Below are 22,337 nucleotides of genomic sequence, written 5' to 3' on the forward strand. Positions count from 1 at the left end.
GCGCACTTCCGCCGTACAGCGCCTGGCAGCCAATAGGAGCGCGACGCTGGGCGCGCCCGCGGCGCGACGTTGGATGAACGCCGGAAGGAGGAGCGTGGCTCGGGGCGGCGGGAGGATTTGGCGGCAGCAGCGGCGGAGCGTGGAGAGCAGAGGAGAGGAGAGCGGAGCGTAACCATGAGCGTGGGGCTGAGTGAAGGCGCCATCGCGGTGAGGGGTCCTGGGGCGGGGGAAGCCGGGATGGGTCCGGGCTGTGAAGGTTGAGGGGGGAAACTTGAGGACTGCGTCACGTCTGGGCTAGTGGAGGAGGGCCGGAGGGGGAAGGAAGCGAGTAGAGGCCCAGTGCTGCCCCAGGGACCGTTTCCTCTAAGTGCTGGGTCTATGAGCGCCTCAGAGCGCAGCGTGGTACTGTCCTCAGGCTCTTCCTCTTTTTTCCAGGCCATAATGCAGGGGGAGAACGTCTTCAGGCCCGTGCTGCAAGTCATCGTGAGTCCCGGGGTTGCTAAAGACATCGATGCGTGGTTTTGAAGGGCTTAAGAAATGAGCGAGAAATGACAATGTGCTGTTTTCCCGCAGAACACCCGGGCTATCGCCACGGGAAATGGGCCTCCGCGGTACCGAGTGCTGATGAGCGATGGGGTGAACACTCTCTCCTGTGAGTATGAGGTGTTTGTAAGTGTGGTGGCACCAACAGTGCTCCAGCTTCAGTGCAGCGTCAGGGTGCGTAGCGATGAAACCAGTGCTGAAGGAGAGCGAGGTGTGTGTAGGGACCACGGACTGCCTGAAGTGTGCAGCTGCGCTGTAGCACTCAGACAGTTCCTTCTCTTTTGGAACTTTCTTTGTGAGGCGTAAGCGATTGCTACAGGTTATAATGAAAATATGGATGTCTATATGTGGTTTTGTAACGCTGATTTTTAAAGTAATCAAGCTCAGTCTTCTTCTGACGTCAGTATATGATCATAGAATCATATCATATATGAGCATAGAATCACATAATTTAAACTAGATATTAGAAAGAAATTCTTTATGGTGAGGTTGGTGAGACATAGGTTGCTTAGAGAGGCTGTGGATGCCCCCTGCCTGGAGGTGTTCCAGGCCAGGCTGGATGGGGCTTTGAGCAACCTGATCTAGAGGGAGGTGTCCCTGCCTATAGCAGGGGGGTTGGAACTGGATGATCTTAAAGTCCCCTCCAACCCAAACCATTCTATGAATCACAGGGGTTGGAAGGGACCTCTGGAGATCATCGAGTCCAACCCGCCTCCTAAAGCAGTTTAGAGCAGGAAAGCATACAGGTGGGTCTCAGATATCTCCAGAAAAGGAGACTGCACCACCTCCCTGGGCAGCCTGTTCCATTGCCCTGGCACCCTCACAGTAAAGAAGTTATTTTGTGTGTTTGTATGGAACTTCCTGTGTTCCTTTCCAGCTTTTACCCGTTGTCCTTTGTCCTGTCGCTGCACACTGCTACACAGAGCCTGGCCCCATCCATTTAGCTCCCACACTTTCAGTATATGTAAACACTGATGAGATCACTCATTGCACTCTGAGAAGTTTGGGGAATGAATACAACATAATTTGTGTTCAGTGTTGCAACTTATTAGCTGTTGCACTGTCTTCTACGTGCTAATTAACTTAGCCAGTTGTAGATCTAACATAATGCTTGTGGACTGGGAAGGAGGCCAGCTGAGGCAGCCCCTTTAATATGAGCATGTGTTAATGTTTTTAACGTTCTTCTGTCCCTGTAGCATTCATGTTGGCGACACAGCTGAACCCCCTTGTGGAAGAGGAACGCTTATCAGCACACTGTATTTGCCAGATTAACAGATTCATTGTCAACAGCTTGAAAGATGGAAGGTACATGCATTTCTTTAAGTATGGTTCTACGCAAAGGCAGCTGTGCTAATGGATGCTCTGTCCTGTGGGACTGAGTGAAGGCCAAATCTTCTTGATTAAGCATTTCTGAAAATAATAAGTGCAGGAAGGAAACCACACAGTGTAAGCACTTGCAGAAAGTAACTCGGTAATTGAAGGCCTCCAGGTGGAATACACCAAATTGTACTGCTTCGTTTCAATTCACTTAAAACTACCTGCTGTGGAAAAGAAGCAGTGAAGGTTGTGTGGTATGAAATCTTTGATCTTTTGTGAGACTTTGAGAGAAGTGAAGTAGGTGCTGTGAAACGAGAAGTGATCATCTGAAAATGATGTATGTCTGGAAGAACACGATCTGGACTTCTGCATCTGATTTTACTCCACGTTTTTGTGTAGGAAATGTAACTTCTTTTGAGGCAGAGTGGATTCTCTTAGAAAATCTGGCAAGGTTTTGATACTTTTAAAACGGTATTGTTTCAAGACATTTTTGTGTGCCCGTTCAGCCTGCTGTCAGTGTCCTTGGTGAAATGTGATACTTTTTCAAGTCTACTTGTACAACACGAGAAGGTTAAGTTGATAGTGGAGAGCTTTTGTTTTCCACATTCCCTTGTACAAAGAATCAGCCCCTAGTGGCTGGTTCTCATATGTGCACGAAAAGGATACTCAGAGCCTGATAGACTTACAGAGGAAGTGAATCTTTATTACTGTGTATTTTGTGTTTGTAGGAGAGTGGTTATACTGATGGATTTAGATGTTCTGAAAACTGCTGATATGGTTGGTGGGACTGTCGGCAATCCAGTGCCGTACAACGAAGGTGAGTATCCTCAATAAACAAAAACCTCTTGTGAGCAGGCTGTCTGTTATCACACTCTTTCAGCTATCTGTTTCTTTCTTCTCATTTAAAAAGAAGCAGTCAAGCATGTGCAGCTCCCTTACACTTGGAACAGAAATGTCCGCATCTTGAAAATCCTTGCTATCTGTGTGACACAAAGTAGGGTTTGTTCATATTTTCATAAGCTCCACGTCTTGGCTGAAGCTTCCATCTCTAAGGAGTATTGAGAAGTGTCTGCGCTTTGTGTTAGCATTGACAGGTTTGTATTATGTGCTAGTGGTCTTTATGTGGAGATCCAGTGAGTGTGTGAAAGCTGTTCTGTATCTTTTTGTAGTGAGTAACCAAGGAAGGTAGGATTTCTTCTATCTGGGAAGAAAGTGTTGGGAGGAAGACGTAATAATGATCTATAAAACTGTAAGATGGCACAGAGGGGATGAGTAAAGAATGATGAATCTCTTTCTTCTCTACATCCATTTGCTCCTTTTTAGTTCTCATATTATCAGCTAGTGGTTTTAAAACAAAGGCTCTACTGCTCCCCCCTCCTCAAACAGCGCACAGCTAAATTATAGAACACATTGCTACATGAGGTAGGTGCCAAAAACTGGCACAGGTTCAAAAAGCAATTACATGCAAAAAAAGAAAATCCATTAAAGGCTGTTAAACGTAACAATACATCCTCTGCATGAATGGAAGCACTGAAACTAAAATTGCCCGAAGTAGATAGATGACTTATGGTTATGAAAACATGGCCAGCGTGCAGGCTGTCCTAAGCACTTGTTCCTTCCCTGCCACCTGAAAAATGATGATGTGCCAGGTGGCCCTTGGTCTGACCTACTGTGAATTATTTGTTTTACACTGTGTAAGTAACTGCGTTCTTCATTTTCATGCGCTGAAGTTAGAGTTCTCAGGCAAATGTTTTTTCAAAATAATGTCTGTTTTTTTTTCCCCTGAGATGTTCAAAAATACGTTCTGTTCCTGGAGTTTTCTTTCCTGAAAAGAGAGAGGATAATAAATGCTTAAAGAAAATATTTGAGCTTCTCCATCGTTGGCGCACATACAGATAATGGCTGAAATTCAACAGCAAATAGCTTTTTTTTTCCAGGGGATTTTTTCGTTTGTCTTTCTCCTGGTGGAAATGAATCAATTTGTTTTTACTGTTAAGGAGCCACACAGTAGTGACAGCAATTTCTGTAAGAGATTTTGGACGAATGGCGGTACATACTGCAATTCTGGTTTAAGATCTACTTTACTAACCGAAGTAGAAATTAGACTTTGTTGCCAAGACATCTTTCTTCATCAACTTTTCTTTTTCCTGGGGAATTAGAGATGCATTTGTTAAATGAGCCTAAAGAATCCTTTGTTCCTTTGGTAGTTACTTAGCTAATTGCTGTTTAAAAAATGTGTTGACGTCTCAGATTTTATGGCTTAATCTCACAGTTGCTGTAGAGACCAAGATTTTTGGAACACCTATTGAGCAGACTGTATTGTCTTTCTCTCGTATCGCTTGCTTGTGCAATACAAGAGCACGTTTCTTGTGAACTATGGCGTTCTTGTCATATTGTTGCTTAGAAACAACAGAGAATCTTCTGTCTTACAGAACTGAGCCAAAAATACATCCCTAAGAGTATAAATTCTGGTAAAATTAAAGTTATTTTGGTGAAAGTTCTGTTCTTCACTTTGACATACAAAAGTACTCAGCAATGAAGGTCTCAAATATAGATGGTTAAGAGATGCCAGATTTGCTGCAGGATATATTTCGTTTTAACACTAACACAATTCTACAGAATTCATACCGTGGTGGTGTTAAGGTTGGTTTGTTTGTTAATATTAAATAATATTTCAGTTACAGAGGACAAGTCTTTCTTTAAATACTGATCTCAAGTTGCCAGACCTAGGATTAAAGAATATTTTTTCCTACCCCAGAAGGACCCAGGCAGTGAGGAGATTGCTTTTGGCCACTTTGCAGTTGAGCAGTAGGTGGTTAATCTGCCTAACAAGGAAGCTGGAGATGCAATCTTCTTGATACATACCATAAAAACTTCTCAGGCAGCATTTCATTATAGTATTGAAAATTAAGATTGAGCAGTTTAGTTCTTTGTACAAAGCTACATGGTAATGTTATTACTGTCATTAATCTCATTGAAATTGCTCTGATGTTGGACTTCATTCTTACTGTAACAATTACTTGCTACTTATGTTTAATTTCTGTCATTAATCTTTCAGTGTTGAAATGCTTGTACATTTGCTTTTCTTCCTGCTCTTTCCACCATTGTCTTTTGGAGCACATTCTTTCAAAGTACCTCTCCCTCTTCTTCCTCCATCCGTGCTGCAGCTCAGCCCTTGGACAGAGGCATTGCAGGACCTCTCAATAACAGATTGTTGGGACTACTGCTACTACATTAGACTGGGCTATGTAGCCAAGTCTTGGGTTCTGTGAAGCCATTATAAGCAGCAGGAATGTGATGAGGCATTTTAAGTCTTGGGTTTCCTTGTTTCCTTCATGTGCGCGTTCCTGTTCTTGCAACTTCTTTCCCTGGCCAGACGTAACTTCTCTTAAGCGCTGTCTTTTCCCTCTTCTCTTATTCACAGTGAATTTGGGGTGTTGAGCACTGACTCAGTCCTCTGAGTAAGTGAGGGGGAACTCTGGTTTCTCCATCTAGTGGATTCTGCAGTAAGTGCACGTTGCTGTTTGACGTCACGCTGTTGCTAGGGAGACTTCTGTCACCGCTGTGACTGCTGCGACAAGTGAGAGGAGCAGAGTGGTTTTGTGCCAACACCTTGGTCTGGATTAAAAGTAACCGTGGGGTTACCTGTGTAGGCTATGCAACGTCAGGCTGTGCTTCATCGGGGTAGTAGTGTCCTTCCTCAGTATCCTTTCTTGCCATTCTCTTCTGGGATTCTCTACTTTGTTCCTTGTGATGCTTATGGATTCAGTCTCACTTCTTTTCCACTTTCCTGCCCATCTTGCTGCTCACACCCCCAGATCAGGGGACTTTGCCTGCCTCAACCTAGGACGTCCCACAAACTGGTGGCTGAAGTGTTAGCTGTGTCCTAAGAGACGAAGGTGTCGGGTATTTACTGATCTGGAGGCAAAATATGTTGGGAAAATAATTGTTTCTGGAAATTAACTCCAGTTTTTGACCTATGGATTACTTCTCTGGTATACTGTTTTCCTACATATGTCACCGTTCTTTCTCTTGTAATTTATTATCAATGCAATCCAAGTAAAACCCCTGTAGCCTAAACATATACACAAAATGTACTCATTGTGGCATGCTCCCTATGCAGTGTGCTATTGTATCCCAAGAATTTCCTATCACCCCCATCATTTCTTCATATTTTGAAAATAAAATGTAGCAAGTATTTTCTTTAACTATAGGCTTGACTTTACCTGGTGGTTTTTTGGTCCTCTCTGAATTTTAAGAAGGAATTCTCCCTACGCTTTTTTAAAAAAAAAAAAAAATGCTGGCTGTTAGATAGTAGCAGAAACTACCTGTCACAGCAATAGAAGCCTATGAAAACTGAGAAGTTGTCAGGATCACTTCAGTGCTGTCCTTTTAAATAACTGTCAACGCTGAATTCTTCTTAAGTAGAAAGCAGTTGCTTGAGGAAAGAGATCTGACTGAAATTCCTCCATGTTAATATTGTTTAACAGATAGCTTACTGCTGCTGTGCCCTGTAACACCTGAGTTTTAACGTGTGTCCTGTGTTGAAAATCTTGTTTTCATGCAAACCTAATTTCCTCAAAAGGCTGAAGGGTAGTTTTTAATTACTCTGCTCCCTACTGTCCTAAATGGTCTCTTTCAATTTGATTACCAGGGCAGGGACAGCAACGTTCTTCAGCTCCAACAGCCAGCACAGCACCCAGCAAACCACAGCAACAGAATGGCAATTTATCAGCAGCAGGTAAGAATAATCCTGGGCAGGATTTCTGGTTTCTATTTGTGCACAACAAAACTTTAAATTAAAAAAAAAAAAAAAAAAAAAAAAAGACCCTTTCTGTAATAATGTTTCAGAAGATACTACATCACACAAACCAGTAGCTTGAAAAGATGAGTCGTCTCAAAAGAGGCTACTGTCATTTGAATTTTAAAAATAAAATAATAAAAACTGCCTCATTTCCCCCCCCCCCCTTCCCCAGGTAAAACAAATAGGAAACAGCTCTGACAAAGCAGCGTGAACTGAACATCTACTCTGATGCAATTCTGCACTCTTGAAAAGGTGCTCAGTGGGCACCCAAGTCATCTACAATTTGTAGCTGGCTGAAAGTTGTGTTGTCAGTGCTGAGCTATTGAGGCCAAACAGCTTATGTGGTGCAGGATGTGTTTTGATCAAGATTTGAAATAGCAAGATGCTGAAAAAGGCAAGCAACCTGTAGGCTTATTTTTAAAGCGATGAGGTTATCGAAGTCCAACCCTCGGTACTGCTTTCACCTTGGTGTTTAAGAATTATTTTGGTATTTTGAAATTGCAAAATTTTGACACTCGTTATTCCAGCAGAAAACAAAGTTTTCGTTCCTCACCTTACAGCTGATGATGAAAGTTCTGCATTTGTACATGAAGGAGGTTCTGTTTAGAACTAGTAGTACTGCCTTACATCAGGAGGTGCTTTGATTGTGGGGTACCATTCCTTACTTGTTTGGCCAAGTCTATGTCAAAACGTGATGTGCCATATTTTGGAGGATTTACTGCTGAGTGGTTGTTTGCCACCTAGATTGACTCGGGCCACATCTCCATCTTCACTGCATGTGCTTCTAAGCTCTGGGTGTGTCTCGCTTGCAGCCTAAAAATTTGCTGTGACCAAGAGCAGAAGTGATTCACCAAACTGTTACATTACAGCATGGTGAATGAGTTGACCTTCACCTGCGTTTTGTCTGCATGGCTAAAATGATGTGTGCTTGGTTGTGTTTCTTTTGTTCTCTTTTTTTGAAAGGTTCTGCTGCTCCGAAGTACCACGCTCCCTCAAACCAGTTTAGTAAAGCCAGCGCTTCCAGCTCAGTGAAGACACCAGGGGGAACGCAGTGCAAAGTAGTGCCCATTGCCAGCTTGAATCCATACCAATCTAAGTGAGTTCTAATGGTTTGCCAGGTATTTCTGGCTTTATCATATTTATAGAGATGTATGAATCTCTTAAGTCATTCTTTATTAAGTTTGGTCTTTACCCGTTAACACAGGGGAGAGGGAGAGGGCAACAAAACCGAAGAACCTACAGAAATAGCTGCACAGGTTTTGGTCTTTTTGTTTCATCAGCACTCTGAAAATCTGAGACTTGCATCATCTTGGTGAAGTTACCGGGCTAAGCTTGATAGCTTTTTAATATGTTAGTTGAGAAGCAGTTGGCTTACCTTTTTTCCTAAAGCGATCTTCTTTTTGGTAAGGGAGTGACAAAACATCTCGGGAAGCGATTCGCTTTGGCTGCTGTTTTGTTGAAAAGCACGAGGGTGTAATTATTTGGTGAATGACAGTTTTTAAGTTATGCAAACTGATTTGATTACCTAAGTATAAATGCAAATCGTGTAATTGGGCTCTTGAGTTCTAGCATGGATTTTCAGAACAGACAAGCTGCCGAATGAGAAATCTCCCCTAGAAGAGTGAAAGATTTGAGGCCTGCTGCTCTGCAGAAAGATTTTTCACCTCTGTGTCGTACTGGATGTTTTATGGTTGGCTTTGTTGTTGCTGCCTATACAACTTTCTGCCCTTAATGGTCGAGGCCATTAAAATAGCAGCAGAAAGGCAGGTAGAATTGCTGAGGCGCAGTGGAAAAAATTGTGGCTTTTTAAATAGTGTCATTCCAGTTCCAAAGGTTGGTAAATTCAATCTCTTCTAAAAATAAATTAAAAAAAAAAATATATATATATATATATAAATAAAAGAGGACACGGAACAGTTCTCATTTCTTGCACAATTTCAGGTGGACCATTTGTGCTCGTGTTACCCAAAAAGGGCAGATCCGCACGTGGAGCAACTCTCGTGGTGAAGGGAAGCTCTTCTCTATCGAGCTAGTTGATGAAAGCGTAAGTGTTACATGTTGAGAAAAAGATAATGTATGCCAGATGCTGATGAACCCTTCATAAAGGCAGAATAGAAGAAATAAAGTGTGTTATAGAAAATGTGCTTTTTTTATTATTATGACTGAAGTTCATATTCCATATTCATTATCTCGAACATCAGTGATCCAGTTCTTATCCAGAATGAAGTCTTAAACGTGTGGCGTTACTGATTATTTTTCATCGAAGTCTATAGTGTGTGACTCAATTTTTGCAGCTTCAAAATATGGTTGTTTAGGGAAACAGATAACCTAATACTTTGTTTGTCATCATTTCCTTTAGATTGGGAATGAGCTCTCACCCTGACTTAGATACACGTTACAAAACAAGGAGTGAAAGGAGCATCGCCTCCACGTTATAAGCTTTCATTTTCGTGAGGAAATCAGGCTATAAATTATTGTAATACTCGGAAATTTCATCTGTGGTTTGTTTGGGGAATGGTATCTGGTTAATCCAACTAAACTTGCCGTTTGTCAAACCTCTGATCAAATTACCGCCTTCTGTCGTGAAAACAAACAAGATTCTGCAAGATTATATTTAGTATAAAATGTGAGGTTAATAATGTAACATGTTGTCATCAGCCATTTGTTTTCTCTGCATACTCTTGGTAGTCAAATGTAAAAACAACAAAAAAAATTAGGGAATTTATAGTTGTTATTAATTATTAGTTAAGGACTTGGCATTGTTTATGAGCAGGACTTAGCTCAAGATGCTGTGTGCTAACTTGTGGAGCTAGGTGATCTATTTGAACTTTTCTTTCCTGTAATGGCAATTAATGGTAGTTTCAAGAGTGCCTGCTCAGTGCTGTTTGTGTGATAGTAATTCCAGAGCTCTAGGGAAGCTAATGAGACTCGAATCTAAGAATTGATGGTCAGGTGTGGAATATGTCATTCTGGCTATAACTGTATATGTAAGGAGAGTGTTGTCTGTTTCTCAGGTGTCTGGAGCAGCCTGGCAACCTGCACTGTCTGTAGAACTGATGCCACTTAACGTTGTTAAGGATTTCTTAATGTAATTTATTTACTTATGCTGAATTTCAGTTCTGACCGCCTCTCCTGTTTTCCTGCAGGGTGAGATTAGAGCTACTGCATTCAATGATCAAGCAGACAAGTTCTTCCCTCTCATTGAACTGAACAAGGTACGCTCGTGTTGTGCTTTCATGGTCTGACATGAGCTAGAAAAGAGGCACTTCAGCTCAGCAAGGATTTTTAAAGGTGAACACAATCTATTTTCTCTGGCTGACTTCTGATAATATCCTCTGTTTCACTGCTTTCTCCTCTAGGTATATTATTTTACCAGAGGCAATTTGAAGACTGCTAACAAGCAATATACAGCTGTTAAGAATGATTACGAGATTACATTCACTAATGAGACTTCGGTTGTGCCCTGTGATGATGCCCAGCACCTTCCATCTGTTCAGTTTGATTTTGTATCCATCTCTGACTTGGAGAACACACCCAAAGACTCAATTGTCGGTCAGTCTGGGTAGTGAAATGACATGCTATAAGACTTAGAAACTTTATTTTAGTACTGTGAATGCTGGGGAGGCAGTGAGCAGTAGAAGGTGATCTTCTGGGTGGACTTAGCCTGTGGGGGTTGCCGTTAAAAATGCCGTAGGCAATTTTATGGTTGAGGTGCCTTTTTCCTGTTCTGCTAACAATATATACTGATTTCTCTGCAAAATTGTACTTCAAGCTAAAGACAGTAGATGCTACTTGTTTATTGTCTTGCGATCATTGTTTTCCACAGAAAAGGGTTGAAAGAAAAGCGTCCTTGCTCAGCACGTGTGCGTTTCATACCTTCCGTGGTCTTACTTGCTTTCACTATCTAATTATCTTGGTAGTGATTTTGGCATGCTGCATTGCATCCAAGTCCAAGCTGCATGACTGTTTTGGCTTGCTTTGTGAAGTATTGGGGGTTTGTTTTTCTGTAATTTGTTGGGCAGAGTACTCCGGAAAAATCAGAGGCTTGGGTGGGGGCGAGGGAGCTCAGGTTTCACAGGCACAAGATGCATGTGATTCAGATGCATTCAGCTAGGAATTTTAAAGGTAGATCTAGGATGTTCAAAATAGGTTATTGTTAGGGAGTGCAAAGGGCACTGCTTTAGCTGTTACTGCCGAAACGTGCAGGCTTCACGGGAATCACAGCACGGTTTGGGTTGGAAGGGGCCTCTGGAGGTCGTCAAGTTCAACCTCCAAAACTCGTTCAAGTTGCAGTGTGTGGTCTAGGGGGCTGCAGCAAGGGCACTAGCCAGTTGCTTCTTCATGTTAGGTCATTTTGAAACCCTTTGCCTGAGAGCCCTCTGCTTAACCAGCAAGGGTATGTTTAAGCACAGCAAGAATCGGGGCTGAAGTCCTTTGGCAGAATGTGATGGAAAGAGAGATTGCGATGCCTTGATCTCTCTAATGTGGTGAGGCTTGCATTCATGAATATCTTAATGAATTCGTCAACAAAATTAAAGTGCTGAAGAACTCTGTAGTGGAGCATTCCTGCCATAATACACTTAATTTCCATATCAGATTTGATTTGAATAGGGAGCTGGGATATTGCAAGGTAAAAATCTGACACTAGGAATGAATTCTTCTCTTGTGGTGTTGTATTCCCCGACTGTGACCCTTGAGCAACTCTAACTGAGTTGTAACTCTTTTTCAGATGTAATTGGAATTTGTAAGAGCTATGAAGATGTCACTAAAATTGTGGTGAAAGCTAGCAATAGGGAGGTATCGAAGAGGAATGTGCATCTGATGGATACATCAGGGAAACTGGTGACAGCAACGCTATGGGGAAATGAGGTATGTGCTCTCTTACCTGTTCTTAAGCAAAGGTCTTTTGTGTCGGGTGAAGAAATACATACTCTTGTCATCTAAGATGGGCATAGTACTGAGACAGAGTCCTAGGTGTTGGAGGATCAGGGGTAGAAAGAAGGTGAAAGACTGTCTGGTTTCATTCAGGTGTGATGTTCGTAACCTTTTTCTGACAAACTGCTGACGTGATCTGACTAATGTGTTCTGAACAACTGCAGACATGATGTCTCAAGCACAAAGACTGTAGATAACAGGCTTCTGATTTAGAAGAGAATATGAGTTGTGGTTCGATCATGGAAAAGCCTGATGGCTACAGATGCCTTATGTGCAATGAATTCTATTCTTAGGGTGGGATACCTGTTACCCTGAATAAATTGCTGCTTAACTAGGGGTTTGAAAGGCTGTATCTCAGACTAAGAGTTTAAAATGTCAGAGCTTTGGGAATGGAAAGTCTGTGTAATTACAGCAAACTGCTTCTTTATCTTGATAACAAACTACTTTGTTTTCCAAGGTGTAGATACTTAAGGATTTATTTTCTGGTCTATAAAATGGGAGTGATCCTGCCAGCCTGGCATTGGTGCCTCATGGCTAAACGATCAAGTGCTCTGATACTGTGGGTGGCTGAACATTGTTAACCATCTGCTGATGTAAATGAACTAAAGTGAGGTTCAGTATCATCAAGTTTTGAGGTTGAACCAGCTTGTTACTGGAGAGGTTACTAGTTAGGAACGTCTCGTGTAGCTCTCAGATCAGGGATCTGTATTTTAGACAGTTAAATGCTTGCTGTGTTGTAGTGTAAAGGTAACATAAGCATCGAGGGGAAGTGACTTACGGCTTGCAGCTGGCACACCTCACGTTAGAATCCATATCTCCCCAATAACTCACTGCTCTCTCTGTCAAGATGTGTGTTCTTTTTGTATCTCATGGATACAGCGGGTGCTGCTGCTAACTCCAGCTCATTTGTGGTCCGTAAGCACATGATCCTTTCCTTGCTTGTTAAGTGGTGTGGTGTCCAGGAAATCTATACCTTTCAAAACCTCTCTAGTGCCAAGAGATTCTTTGTTAGTGTCAGACTTTAGTCGGATAACAAACTGATAGCAACTGAACAGCATTAAAGCAGCTTTATGAGATTAAAAACAGAAAATGGAAAGCTGAGGAAAGTGTTTGGTCAGCATACCTGTGCTTCTGCTTCATAAGCTGTAGGTGAAGAGACGTGGTTGGCCCAGTCAAGCCAAGTGAGTTGTTTGGTATCCCAAAGAGACTAATTTGACCAAATAACCTCTGTATGGAGAAACCTTCATTCCTGTAACCCATCTCCCTTTCTAAAATCCATGTCTAAAACTCCTAATGGAGGTGCTCAGTCCCTTTTCTTCAAACTGGTGGTGTACAGCTGCTGCATGGATGGAAGGATTCTCTAGTTCCTCGAGAAATGGGGTGTTAGGATTATAAAGCTACTAGCTGCCTTTCCTAAACTCCTAGTGCTGCTGTCTAAAGCCATACCTCCCAACTACGGTAAGATGATTTGACTTGGGTTTGGTCTTTTGTCATAATCTGTGACCTATGACTGCAAGTTCAGTATCTTTACTGTAGCATGCTTACTAACACTTTCCGTTGGGTTTTTTTGTTTGTTTGTTTTCCACACATGCAGGCTGAGAAGTTTGATGGTTCTAGACAACCTGTGATAGCCATCAGAGGAGCCCGAGTCTCTGATTTTGGTGGTAGAAGCCTGTCTGTCCTGTCATCGAGTACGGTGGTTGTCAACCCTGATAGCCCAGAGGCTTTTAAGCTCCGAGGATGGTATGACTGCATGCTTGTGTTGACTCATTTCTCCTGCTGTGGAGTATTCGTTTTATTCTATTTCTCTACATTTGAGCACTGTAGAGAGTACTGAAGAGAGGGAGCACATGATATGGGTTCCAGGCTTATAGAAACTTCTCTTCCTTGAAAGCACAGTTCAGTCTGCAAACTTGCAATTCCATGACAGATGTTGGAAGAATTAAAGTAGGAGTGTAGTGCATGCTGACCCAAAGTCTTGGAAGGCTGCATGAAATCAGGCTTTTGACCAACTCTACTTTCTGATTAACAGAGAGAACGGAGTTTTTTAGTGGGCTCTTTCCATTTTGTGGTATCTATTATATCCTCTGTTAATATGAACTGGGGGAGCTATGCTGACTTCTTAGTGTCTATTCCTTAACAGATATTTTTCAATTAGCGAAATAACACTTTTATTTTTATCAGGAAAACCAAGTGACTTCTTAGTGCTTCATTGCTGCTTCTAGCGTAGGTAGTTGTTGCTAAATTATCTGCTATAGCTACTAACACGGTGAGATTTGGTGCATGTGCTAATGGGGTGAAGTCCCTGCAGCATCAGGTTTTGTGAATCCTGGGCTCACATTCTGGCTAAATCCTTTAAACATGCATAAAATATTTGTTGGCGTTCTCCATTATTCGGATTGAGCAGAGCTGCCTCTATACTTCAGAGGGTTGTTGAAGATGAAATTGATTGTGGGTCTCAGCTATTGCTGTCACATTTTAATTACATTCCGTTTCTGAGTTCTATTGGTGTTTCTCAAATCACAAAAGACGCCTGAATGGGATGATAGTACAACCTTTTTCAGAAAAGGAGTGCTTTCTTATTTTAACACAGGAGGCATAATTTGTTCAATGCTATTTGCTGTTCCTTTTGAAGCTGCTGCAAAGATAATGGTACCGTGTAATTTAATTTTAATTATGGAAATATCTTGATGCCCTTAAATCTTGTTATCTGACTGCCTTTAAGAAGCATGCAGTGCGTGGTTTGACCACTAGCTGGCAAACAAATTGCAGTTATATAGAACAAAGCTGCCCTCCTTTTGTGGGTTTATAAAATACTATGCTAATTAAGTCAGAGTATTAACTTATTCTGAAATGCTATTTTTGTTTGCAATATACACAAATTACTGCGATTGTTTCCTTTGCAATCATTGATTTTAAGAAGAAAAAATCCTTCATGCATTAAGTACATGAAACGAAACGTAAGCTTACAATAGGGTGGACTGCTATCCAAAAATAGCAGTGTGTCTTTGTGGTTCCAGGTTTGACTCTGAGGGGCAGCTTCTGGAATGTGCCTCCATCTCTGATGTGAGAGGTGGGTCGGCGTCGGGAGTAAGTACCAACTGGAAAACTTTGTCCGAAGCCAAATCGGAGAGGTTGGGACAAGGAGATAAGGTAAGGCATGGCAGCTGACTGCACGCCTTGTGTGTTCCAGGGAGGGGACAGAAAGCCTAGGTGTTCTGCTTGCTGGGTTAGTCCACTTGTTGGGCCGTGTGTGCTTCCTCTGTAAACAGCAAAAACCATCCAAACCAAAACACTGAGTCCGAGTCCCTTGCTGACGTCGCAGCATGATCCTGTGCGTGCAAGAGAATTCGAAGTCTTGGATAAATAGTGACAAATAGACCACCCCAAAGATGTTCATATAAATAGCACGGAGTGTTGTAAGACAAACAGGTGCATTTGGAGGAAGTGGTTTTCAAGGCAAGCTTGCTCAATAGAACAGCTAGACCCAGCTCTCTAGCATTCTAGCCCAGGAGCCTTCCTAGGCTTAAAATGCTTCTTGACTCGCTCCAACCTATTTTTAAAGATGTATAATTATTATTTTTTTTTTTTCAAAATTTTAGCACTAAGCCATTCAGGATACAGCGAAACTTTGATCTAGATAAAGAACTTTCACAGGAAGTAGCCGAATTACCCGTGCCTTTCTTGCATGTGGTTCTTAACCCCTGTTCATCTGTTGAAAGACTTGACTGTGGTCTTAAACCATTAGGGTGATGATTTCAGTGTGGTGAGTGGGTATTTTGTTCTGTGGGCTATAGTTTAATCAAACGCTTATCTGTAATACTACACAGTAGGCTTTCTGGTTTTTTGTACTGACTCCTAAAAGAAGCCTAGGAAAGTGCAGAATCTTAATCCTGTGGAAAAAGTAGAGATTTGAACAGACACAATGGAGAAGCAAATATGCTTTATCTGAAGAAAACCTAGCAATCGGAGTTCCCCGCAACGGAAACACAGAATAATCTTGCTCTAGGGGCTTTATTTAACATAATGGAAGCCTGGAAATGATTGCAACAGGGGTTGATTTACAGTTTCCCAATAATCCATAGCTGTTAAGCTTTCTAATCCTGAATATCCAAGTATGGACGCCTTGCTTCGTGGTTAATTCAGAATTGGAAAACACTGAGTATTTTGAGGCTAATGTTGCACACTCACTCTCCTAGGCGGATTATTTTAGCTGTGTGGGCACAATAGTACATCTGCGCAAAGAGAACTGCATGTACCAGGCCTGTCCCTCTCAGGATTGCAACAAGAAAGTGATAGACCAGCAGAATGGACTGTATCGTTGTGAGAAGTGCGATCGCGAATTCCCCAACTTCAAGTACCGCATGATGCTCCTGGTAAGTGAGCGCGTTAGGGCAGGCACTGATTCTCCCTGCTTTCCCCTGGGTGCTGCAGAGAAGTATTTGGAGAGAGTGGGGCATTAGGCCGCTGCTTTTGTCGAAGGTGCCCGTGGGTTAGAGGGTATTGAAGTGACTTGCGTTCTGTACCTGGGTGAGGAATGTTTCATTGAGCTGACAAGCAGTTTGTTTTCCTAGCGCTCCAATTAAAAGCTTTTCTCTTTGCCAAAAAGTTGATGCTAGCTCAGTTGATTCTGGTTTCTAAGTGTACTATGCAGTGCAGAGTACAGATGGCCTACGCCTCTTCAGTAGTGAAGATAAACTGAAGTAAAATGGCATTTCTGGAGAGCAGTAATTGCACTTTTACAGCTGCTACCTATATTTAGTACATTTTCTTTTGTAGGTATTGTTCTGTCTCAGGCTTTAATGGAGCCTGATTCGGAAGGCAGTGAGGATTATTATTGTGATGCCTGCTTACCCCATAAGCATTGAACCTTCTTCTGTTTTTACATTATACATTTGAGTTGTATCTGCTTCTTAGAAATGCTGTGCCAGGTGGGCATGCAGAGAGAACTATCCCTGCAGTCTCACTAAAACACAAACTGCTTCTGAATAATTTCTAGCAGTTAACTTCTAGGAATACGCGAGCTACTTAACGTGGCAGAGTCTCTCTCCTAGAATATAAAAAGGGGATACTGAGGTTACAATTAAGGCCTTCAGAACAGTTTGTCTCCTATTTTTGCATTCCTAATTGTCAAAGCAGCCTCACGGATGAGGCTAGTACTTGATCTGTTTATTGCTCTGTCTTGTCCTTGAACGTTTCGCTAGTTGTCTCATAACGTAGCATCACATGTATTTATGCCCAAGTTCTCGTGTCTGTGCTAAATAAATGCAGGTCTCAGTCTTGCTGGTGTCACCCTTGGCTGTTACCGTTCTGGGCTACCTGTTTGTGCTCATCAGTGATAGAGGAAAAGGAACTGAATATCCATCAGCCTTTATTGCTCTGATCTTGTTGGCCTTTTCTTATGGCACAGCATGCTGACGATATTAACTTGCTTCAAATGACTCTGACATTCTGTTGAGCTCTCTTAAAAACTAAAAGAGTAAGTAATTGTCTTCCACCATCACTGGTGGAAAGTGGCTGTGGTGCAAGGAGTTCTTGAGCTGTGAAACAAATACTACTTTTGGCTCTTGCTCAAAGAAGACAGTACAACTGGATGGAATTACTTTTTTTTTTTTTTTTTTAGGTGACCATTGCAGACTCTCTAGATTATCAGTGGGTGACTTGCTTCCAGGAGTCAGCAGAATTCATTCTTGGGCAAAGCGCTACTTTCCTGGGAGAGCTGAAGGAAAAGGTCAGTCCATTACTTTATTACATTTGTAGTAAACACAGAGAAGTAGATGTGTGTTTTACGCATCTTGCTGGTGAGCAGACCTCAAATTTCCTGCTTTCTGTGATCCTGCTGGTAAGGAAATATTCCTGTAATGTTGAATAAAAGCACAACTTGGGAAAGATGCAGTTTGCTTGTGAAGCATCAGTGCTGATGCAGCGGAGAGCACGGTCTCATACCTGTGTACATACCTACTGTACTCATAACCCAGTGCAAGGGCATTGGGTTGTATTCATGTAGCTGTAGTAGAAATCAATAGCATTATTAAAACAAATACAAAAGGCTCATGTGAAAGAAAGGGATTTTCTGACAAGAAAAGGAATTTATCTGAGAAGCTGACATTGCTCGTGCTCTGAGCTAATAGCCCAACTCAGAAGTCTGATGGCCAGAGGCTTTCTCCAGATGTTGGACTTGAGGATCTTGTACGAGTTCCCAAATCATCGCTTCTCCCTATTCTGAAGTTCTTGGCAGGGACTTGTTTACTCTTCTCGGGATTATTTTCCACGGGCCATCTGCCTGGAGAACAGAGATTTGCCTGGTTTCCCCCATAGTTTGCTCCCACAGTCAGTCTGTCTACCTCTGAGCTCTTTTGGCTGTTAGACTGAAGATCAGCCTGTCCCTATCACCTGGACCCTGAGGGACAGCTGACTTCTTGTCAATAGGACGACAGCCTTTAGAGGGCTGACAGCTGTGACACACTGACTACAGGAGAAAGGACAGGCTGTTTTATCGTACCTAGATTGGAAAGATCTGCACAAAACTGTTCTAGCCATGAATACAAATAGTATTATCCCTCATGCGTTCCAAAAATTTGTTTACAAAACCAAAAAGCTCCGGAACACTTTGTATGTATCTTTGTAAGTAGGCAGGAAGCTTTCTGGGCTTGTGTGTCAGGCCACTTCTGAGGGCTCTTTTTTCACCACATATTACCAGAAACTTTGAGGGCAGTACCAAAACTATGACTTTAAAATAGGTCATTTGCAGAGATGCTTAAGTAATCTTTCTTTGGCAGATTAGAACGGTTTTTAACATGGCTGTAAGCCATTGAATGATAACAGACAGTATTTTCTTCTCTCTGTCTCTGTGTTTCTCTGCCGTGTTTTCCTTTCTTCCCACCAAAACAATCTCCTCTTGCTTTCAGATGACTACTACACAATATCTGTGGGGCTTTGTTTTATATTTGTTATTACTGTGGAAAATGTATTAAGCTATTGAACTGTCCATGAATATTGCTGTGCTCCCACGCTGAGTCTATAGTATGGCTGATATAGGGGCTCCACAGACATTCCAGTCATTGGTTAGCCCATGGCTTGGCTCTGGGATCCCAGGAGGCTGTAATCCTGATGGTCCTGAGCCATTTCTGTAAAGCAGGCCTAGTTTTCCCATAACCCTGCACTTCTCCGGGTAAGTGATGCAAAGCTTGTGGTCCTTAGATGCTACAAGTTCTTGTGGTATCCTGCAGGCTGGACACCTCTGTTCTGTAGAAAAACATATTCCCAGGGCATTCTAATTAGGAGTGCCTGCACTTCTGAATTTCCATTTTCAGACATGATTATCTTGTCAATATTGTCTTAGTTCAGTCATGCTTAATCTCTGCTAGAGTTCAAACAACATTTCTTAGTCACTTTTAATGCCGAAGAGAGTGGAGGAGAGGCAGCAGATCCTATGCAACAATACAAACATGTAATGTCTTTTGAAGAGCTGCCTAATGGAAATGGCCGGGGATAGAAAATGGAGCATAATACAGAACGAGCCCTTGAGCAGGAATGCTTTGTGTTCCGGGAGAAATTGTTTTTGATTTGACACTTTTACGAGCTTTAAATATGGCACTTGATGTGTTTTCAGTAAGCTCGTCTCAGTGGTTTTTCTCTGAAGACCTCATCCAGGGCCCTGTGAAGTCAGTGGAAATCTTCCCACTGCTTACAGTGTGCACTGAGTCCACGTACAGCCAGGGACTGAGTGAAGCGTGTGCATGCCACGTCTTTCATCTCCTTCTCTACCACACTTGTTACTCAAAGAATTAATGTGGGGTGGCAGTGACTGCTATGCCAGCAGTGTTTTCCACTCACTAATGGTTGGTCTAGCTTGTGGCAGAGGTGGAAACGGAAGCCAAATCCTTGATGAAGTGACCTTCCTTATCCTCTAATCCGTATGATGGGCTCGGGAAAGGGTTTTCAATATTCAGGAGGGATATGCCAAAATTTTGCAGTCTGCAGCTAGCTACTTCTGTTTGCTTTCATTTGTTGCACTTTCTAAACCTTAGAAGAATCACAATGCGGTGTAAAATAGCGCTGCACACATTAAAACCAGCAGCTTTAACACTTGGAATGAGAGGGAAGGGGATGCTCCACCTTCTTCTGGATGGACTAATCGAGTGTATTTGGTGGATAAATGTATTAATAATGACACTTCTTTATCACTGTAGGGCTGCAGCATTTTTTGTGGGATGTCAGCAGAGATTTTAACGCATTTTTACAAGAACAAACTCCCCAGTCTTCAACTTGTCTGATTCTTTTCTACTGTTTTGACAAATTGTCTGTAATAAATGATGATTATGTTTAGTGCTCATATGGTAATTAGAAGTAGCTTATGTTGTGAATGTGACATGGTCTTCTAATGGCTATAAAAGATGTTCAAAACGTGCATCCACTCTTTTATAGATCATTGTTTAAATAGGTCAGTCAGGATGTGAAGGATACACACAACCTCAGTGGATAAGCAGAGAAACGGAACGACTGATAAGACAACTAACAGGGAATTAGTTAACTCTGGCTGTATGTTTGGCTGCAGGCTCCCTGCAATTCTGCCTTATTTTGTTTAGATCTGTAAAAAGTTCTTTTCACCTTGAACTAAACTTTCAAAAGCTTTAAGCTATGGTGTTGGCATCTAAAATTAGGGGGTAAACTCAGGTCTGTGTGCACGAATGAGTTAGTTCCAATATTTAGTGAACACGAGCAAAAGATAAGCTGTTGTGAAAGGTCATGGCACTACCAGAAGCTTGAGTGTGTGCAGCTGGTATCTGTTCTTTGTCCTCCTCACAGAACGAGCAGGCGTTTGAAGAAGTCTTTCAGAATGCAAATTTCAACACGTATGAGTTCAAGATCAGAGTAAAACTGGAGACGTACAATGTAAGTATCCTCCACAATGCCTCCATAGGAGATGGCTTCCTCCTCTCGTCTTTGTGGGGCGAAGTTTCAAGTGACTTACAGCAACCACTGTCATTCTTGGGCACCAGAGGAGGATCCGCTGCCTTTCAAGCTGCTTCCTCTCTGGTTCCTCCAGCATGGCTTGTTCCAAATGAAAGCAGTGTAGCTGCTCTGGGAGTTGTCTGCTCTCCCAGCTAATCCTGGTACCACAAACAGTAAGTTACCAGGGCAGAGAGGTTAGAACCGAATGCCTCGGGCACTGAGTATTCTTCCTGCATGCCATTTTTCCTCTTTCACAGGACGAATCTCGTATTAAGGCTACAGCACTGGACGTCAAACCTGTAAACTACAGGGAATACAGCAAGAGGTTGATCGCGAGCATCAGGAGAAATGCTCAGCTAGGATGAGAAGGCTCGTGCTGCTTGATCAAAGCTACAGACGTCCAGGAAGAACTCGGAGGACGTGACGTTGACTTTTTCCTTGCTCTGTGTATGATGATTTGACACTAGTTACACCACGCATGGTAGTCCAGTGTAGTGGGCTGAGTGATTTAATGCATTTCTCTGAAGATGTGCCCTTGGTAGCTTAAGAGTGCACCCAGTGGCCATGATGCTGTAGACTCTTGTGGTCTATTAAACTGTGACAGCACTAAAGAGGATCCTCTAGACGGATTGTCAGTATCTTTAGACAAAGCATTCAGAAAATCTGAAGTAACTTTGCTTTCTTGCTATACATAAACCTGAATTACATAACCATTGTGTCGTCTTTGCGAGAAAATAGTGACAACCTTGGCACTTGGACTTGTTCTGCAGAGGATGGGAGGAAGAGTGTCGTGCAGCTTTCAGATCTGGACGAAGGAGAACAGGTCTATTAGCACAAGTTAGTTATTTTCTGTAGAATTCAAAGGCTTTTTCTTTCCACAGGTGCCATGCAGTTAATGCTTGGAATGGCAATATGGTAGAATTATTAATCAAAGACATATCTTTTATATCTGAAGAATATCCTTCCTTCAGGGTTTAATAGACTGAGTCAGATGGGTCTGATATTAATCAAAATTGTCTCTTCTGAGGAAGGCAGATAAGCATTGACTCTCCATCCCCCAGGGAAATCTAGGCAACTACAAAGCATTGCTTTAGTTTTCACTTCAATTAATACTATAGGTTTTTGACTGATTTTAGCACACGTTTCCTTCCTATATGCGTTTTGTGTGTCTGTATGTTCAGTTTGTTAGGTTTTATTTGTAACGATGTTAATCAGAACCAGGTCTTTCAATGGGGGGTGCTTTGTTTGAATAAACACTGTTTAATTCCTGTGTAGTGAATTTTGCTTTCTTTGAACACCAAAGACTTCTCATTACTGGAAAGCAATTAATTAGCTTTCATAATAAGCATTCACTTGGGGGAGATGTTACCTTATTACAAACTCTAAGGTTAGACTGAAGAAAGGAGACTTCTTTGCCTGATGTTAACGGCATGGAAATGCAGTGATATTTTCACCATTTCTGTGCCTGAGAATGCTGATGAGCTGGCACTTCTGGGATTTTTATTGACGTTTACACAGCAGTCTAAAACTAACCAGGCTTTGAGATTTGTTCAGACATAGAGCTAGTACAGAAAACAGTAATTATGCTACTGGGCTTTTCAGTCAGCAGAGCATGCTAGCTCTGTGTGCTCCTAATCACATTAATTATGTGTTCCCTGGCTGCAGCTCACAGCTTGGCATTTGCTGCACAGCTCCAAGCATCCAGGCAGTGCTGCAGTGGGTCCCTGGTAGCAAAACTGGCATTTATTTATTTTGCACTGTTTCTTCGTGTGTTCATGCGGTG

The 22,337-nt window shown here is 42.2% G+C and overlaps 1 protein-coding gene across 1 annotated transcript; it reads left to right on the plus strand.

Moving 5' to 3' along the window:
- Window positions 64-21,828, plus strand: RPA1 (replication protein A1). Its single transcript, XM_021415843.1, has 17 exons — window positions 64-207; window positions 436-483; window positions 574-652; window positions 1,740-1,848; window positions 2,589-2,677; window positions 6,515-6,601; window positions 7,628-7,760; window positions 8,606-8,708; window positions 9,811-9,879; window positions 10,024-10,216; window positions 11,394-11,533; window positions 13,194-13,342; window positions 14,620-14,752; window positions 15,799-15,975; window positions 17,223-17,330; window positions 20,408-20,494; window positions 20,812-21,828. Exons 1-17 carry the CDS (start codon window positions 175-177, stop codon window positions 20,917-20,919), a joined length of 1,845 nt encoding a protein of 614 aa, XP_021271518.1. The 5' UTR covers window positions 64-174; the 3' UTR covers window positions 20,920-21,828.

The sequence above is a fragment of the Numida meleagris genome, chromosome 18, assembly GCF_002078875.1.
Source record: "Numida meleagris isolate 19003 breed g44 Domestic line chromosome 18, NumMel1.0, whole genome shotgun sequence".
Classification (NCBI taxonomy): domain Eukaryota; kingdom Metazoa; phylum Chordata; class Aves; order Galliformes; family Numididae; genus Numida; species Numida meleagris.

What these genes read in the sequence shown, in the direction of transcription:
- RPA1 (XM_021415843.1), top strand. Translation starts at nt 175, where the DNA reads ATGAGCGTGGGGCTGAGTGAAGGCGCCATCGCG. An exon ending in TGAGTGAAGGCGCCATCGCG is followed by an intron (nt 208 to 435) that starts GTGAGGGGTCCT and finishes TCTTTTTTCCAG; the next exon opens with GCCATAATGCAGGGGGAGAA. An exon ending in AGTACCGCATGATGCTCCTG is followed by an intron (nt 15,976 to 17,222) that starts GTAAGTGAGCGC and finishes TTTTTTTTTTAG; the next exon opens with GTGACCATTGCAGACTCTCT.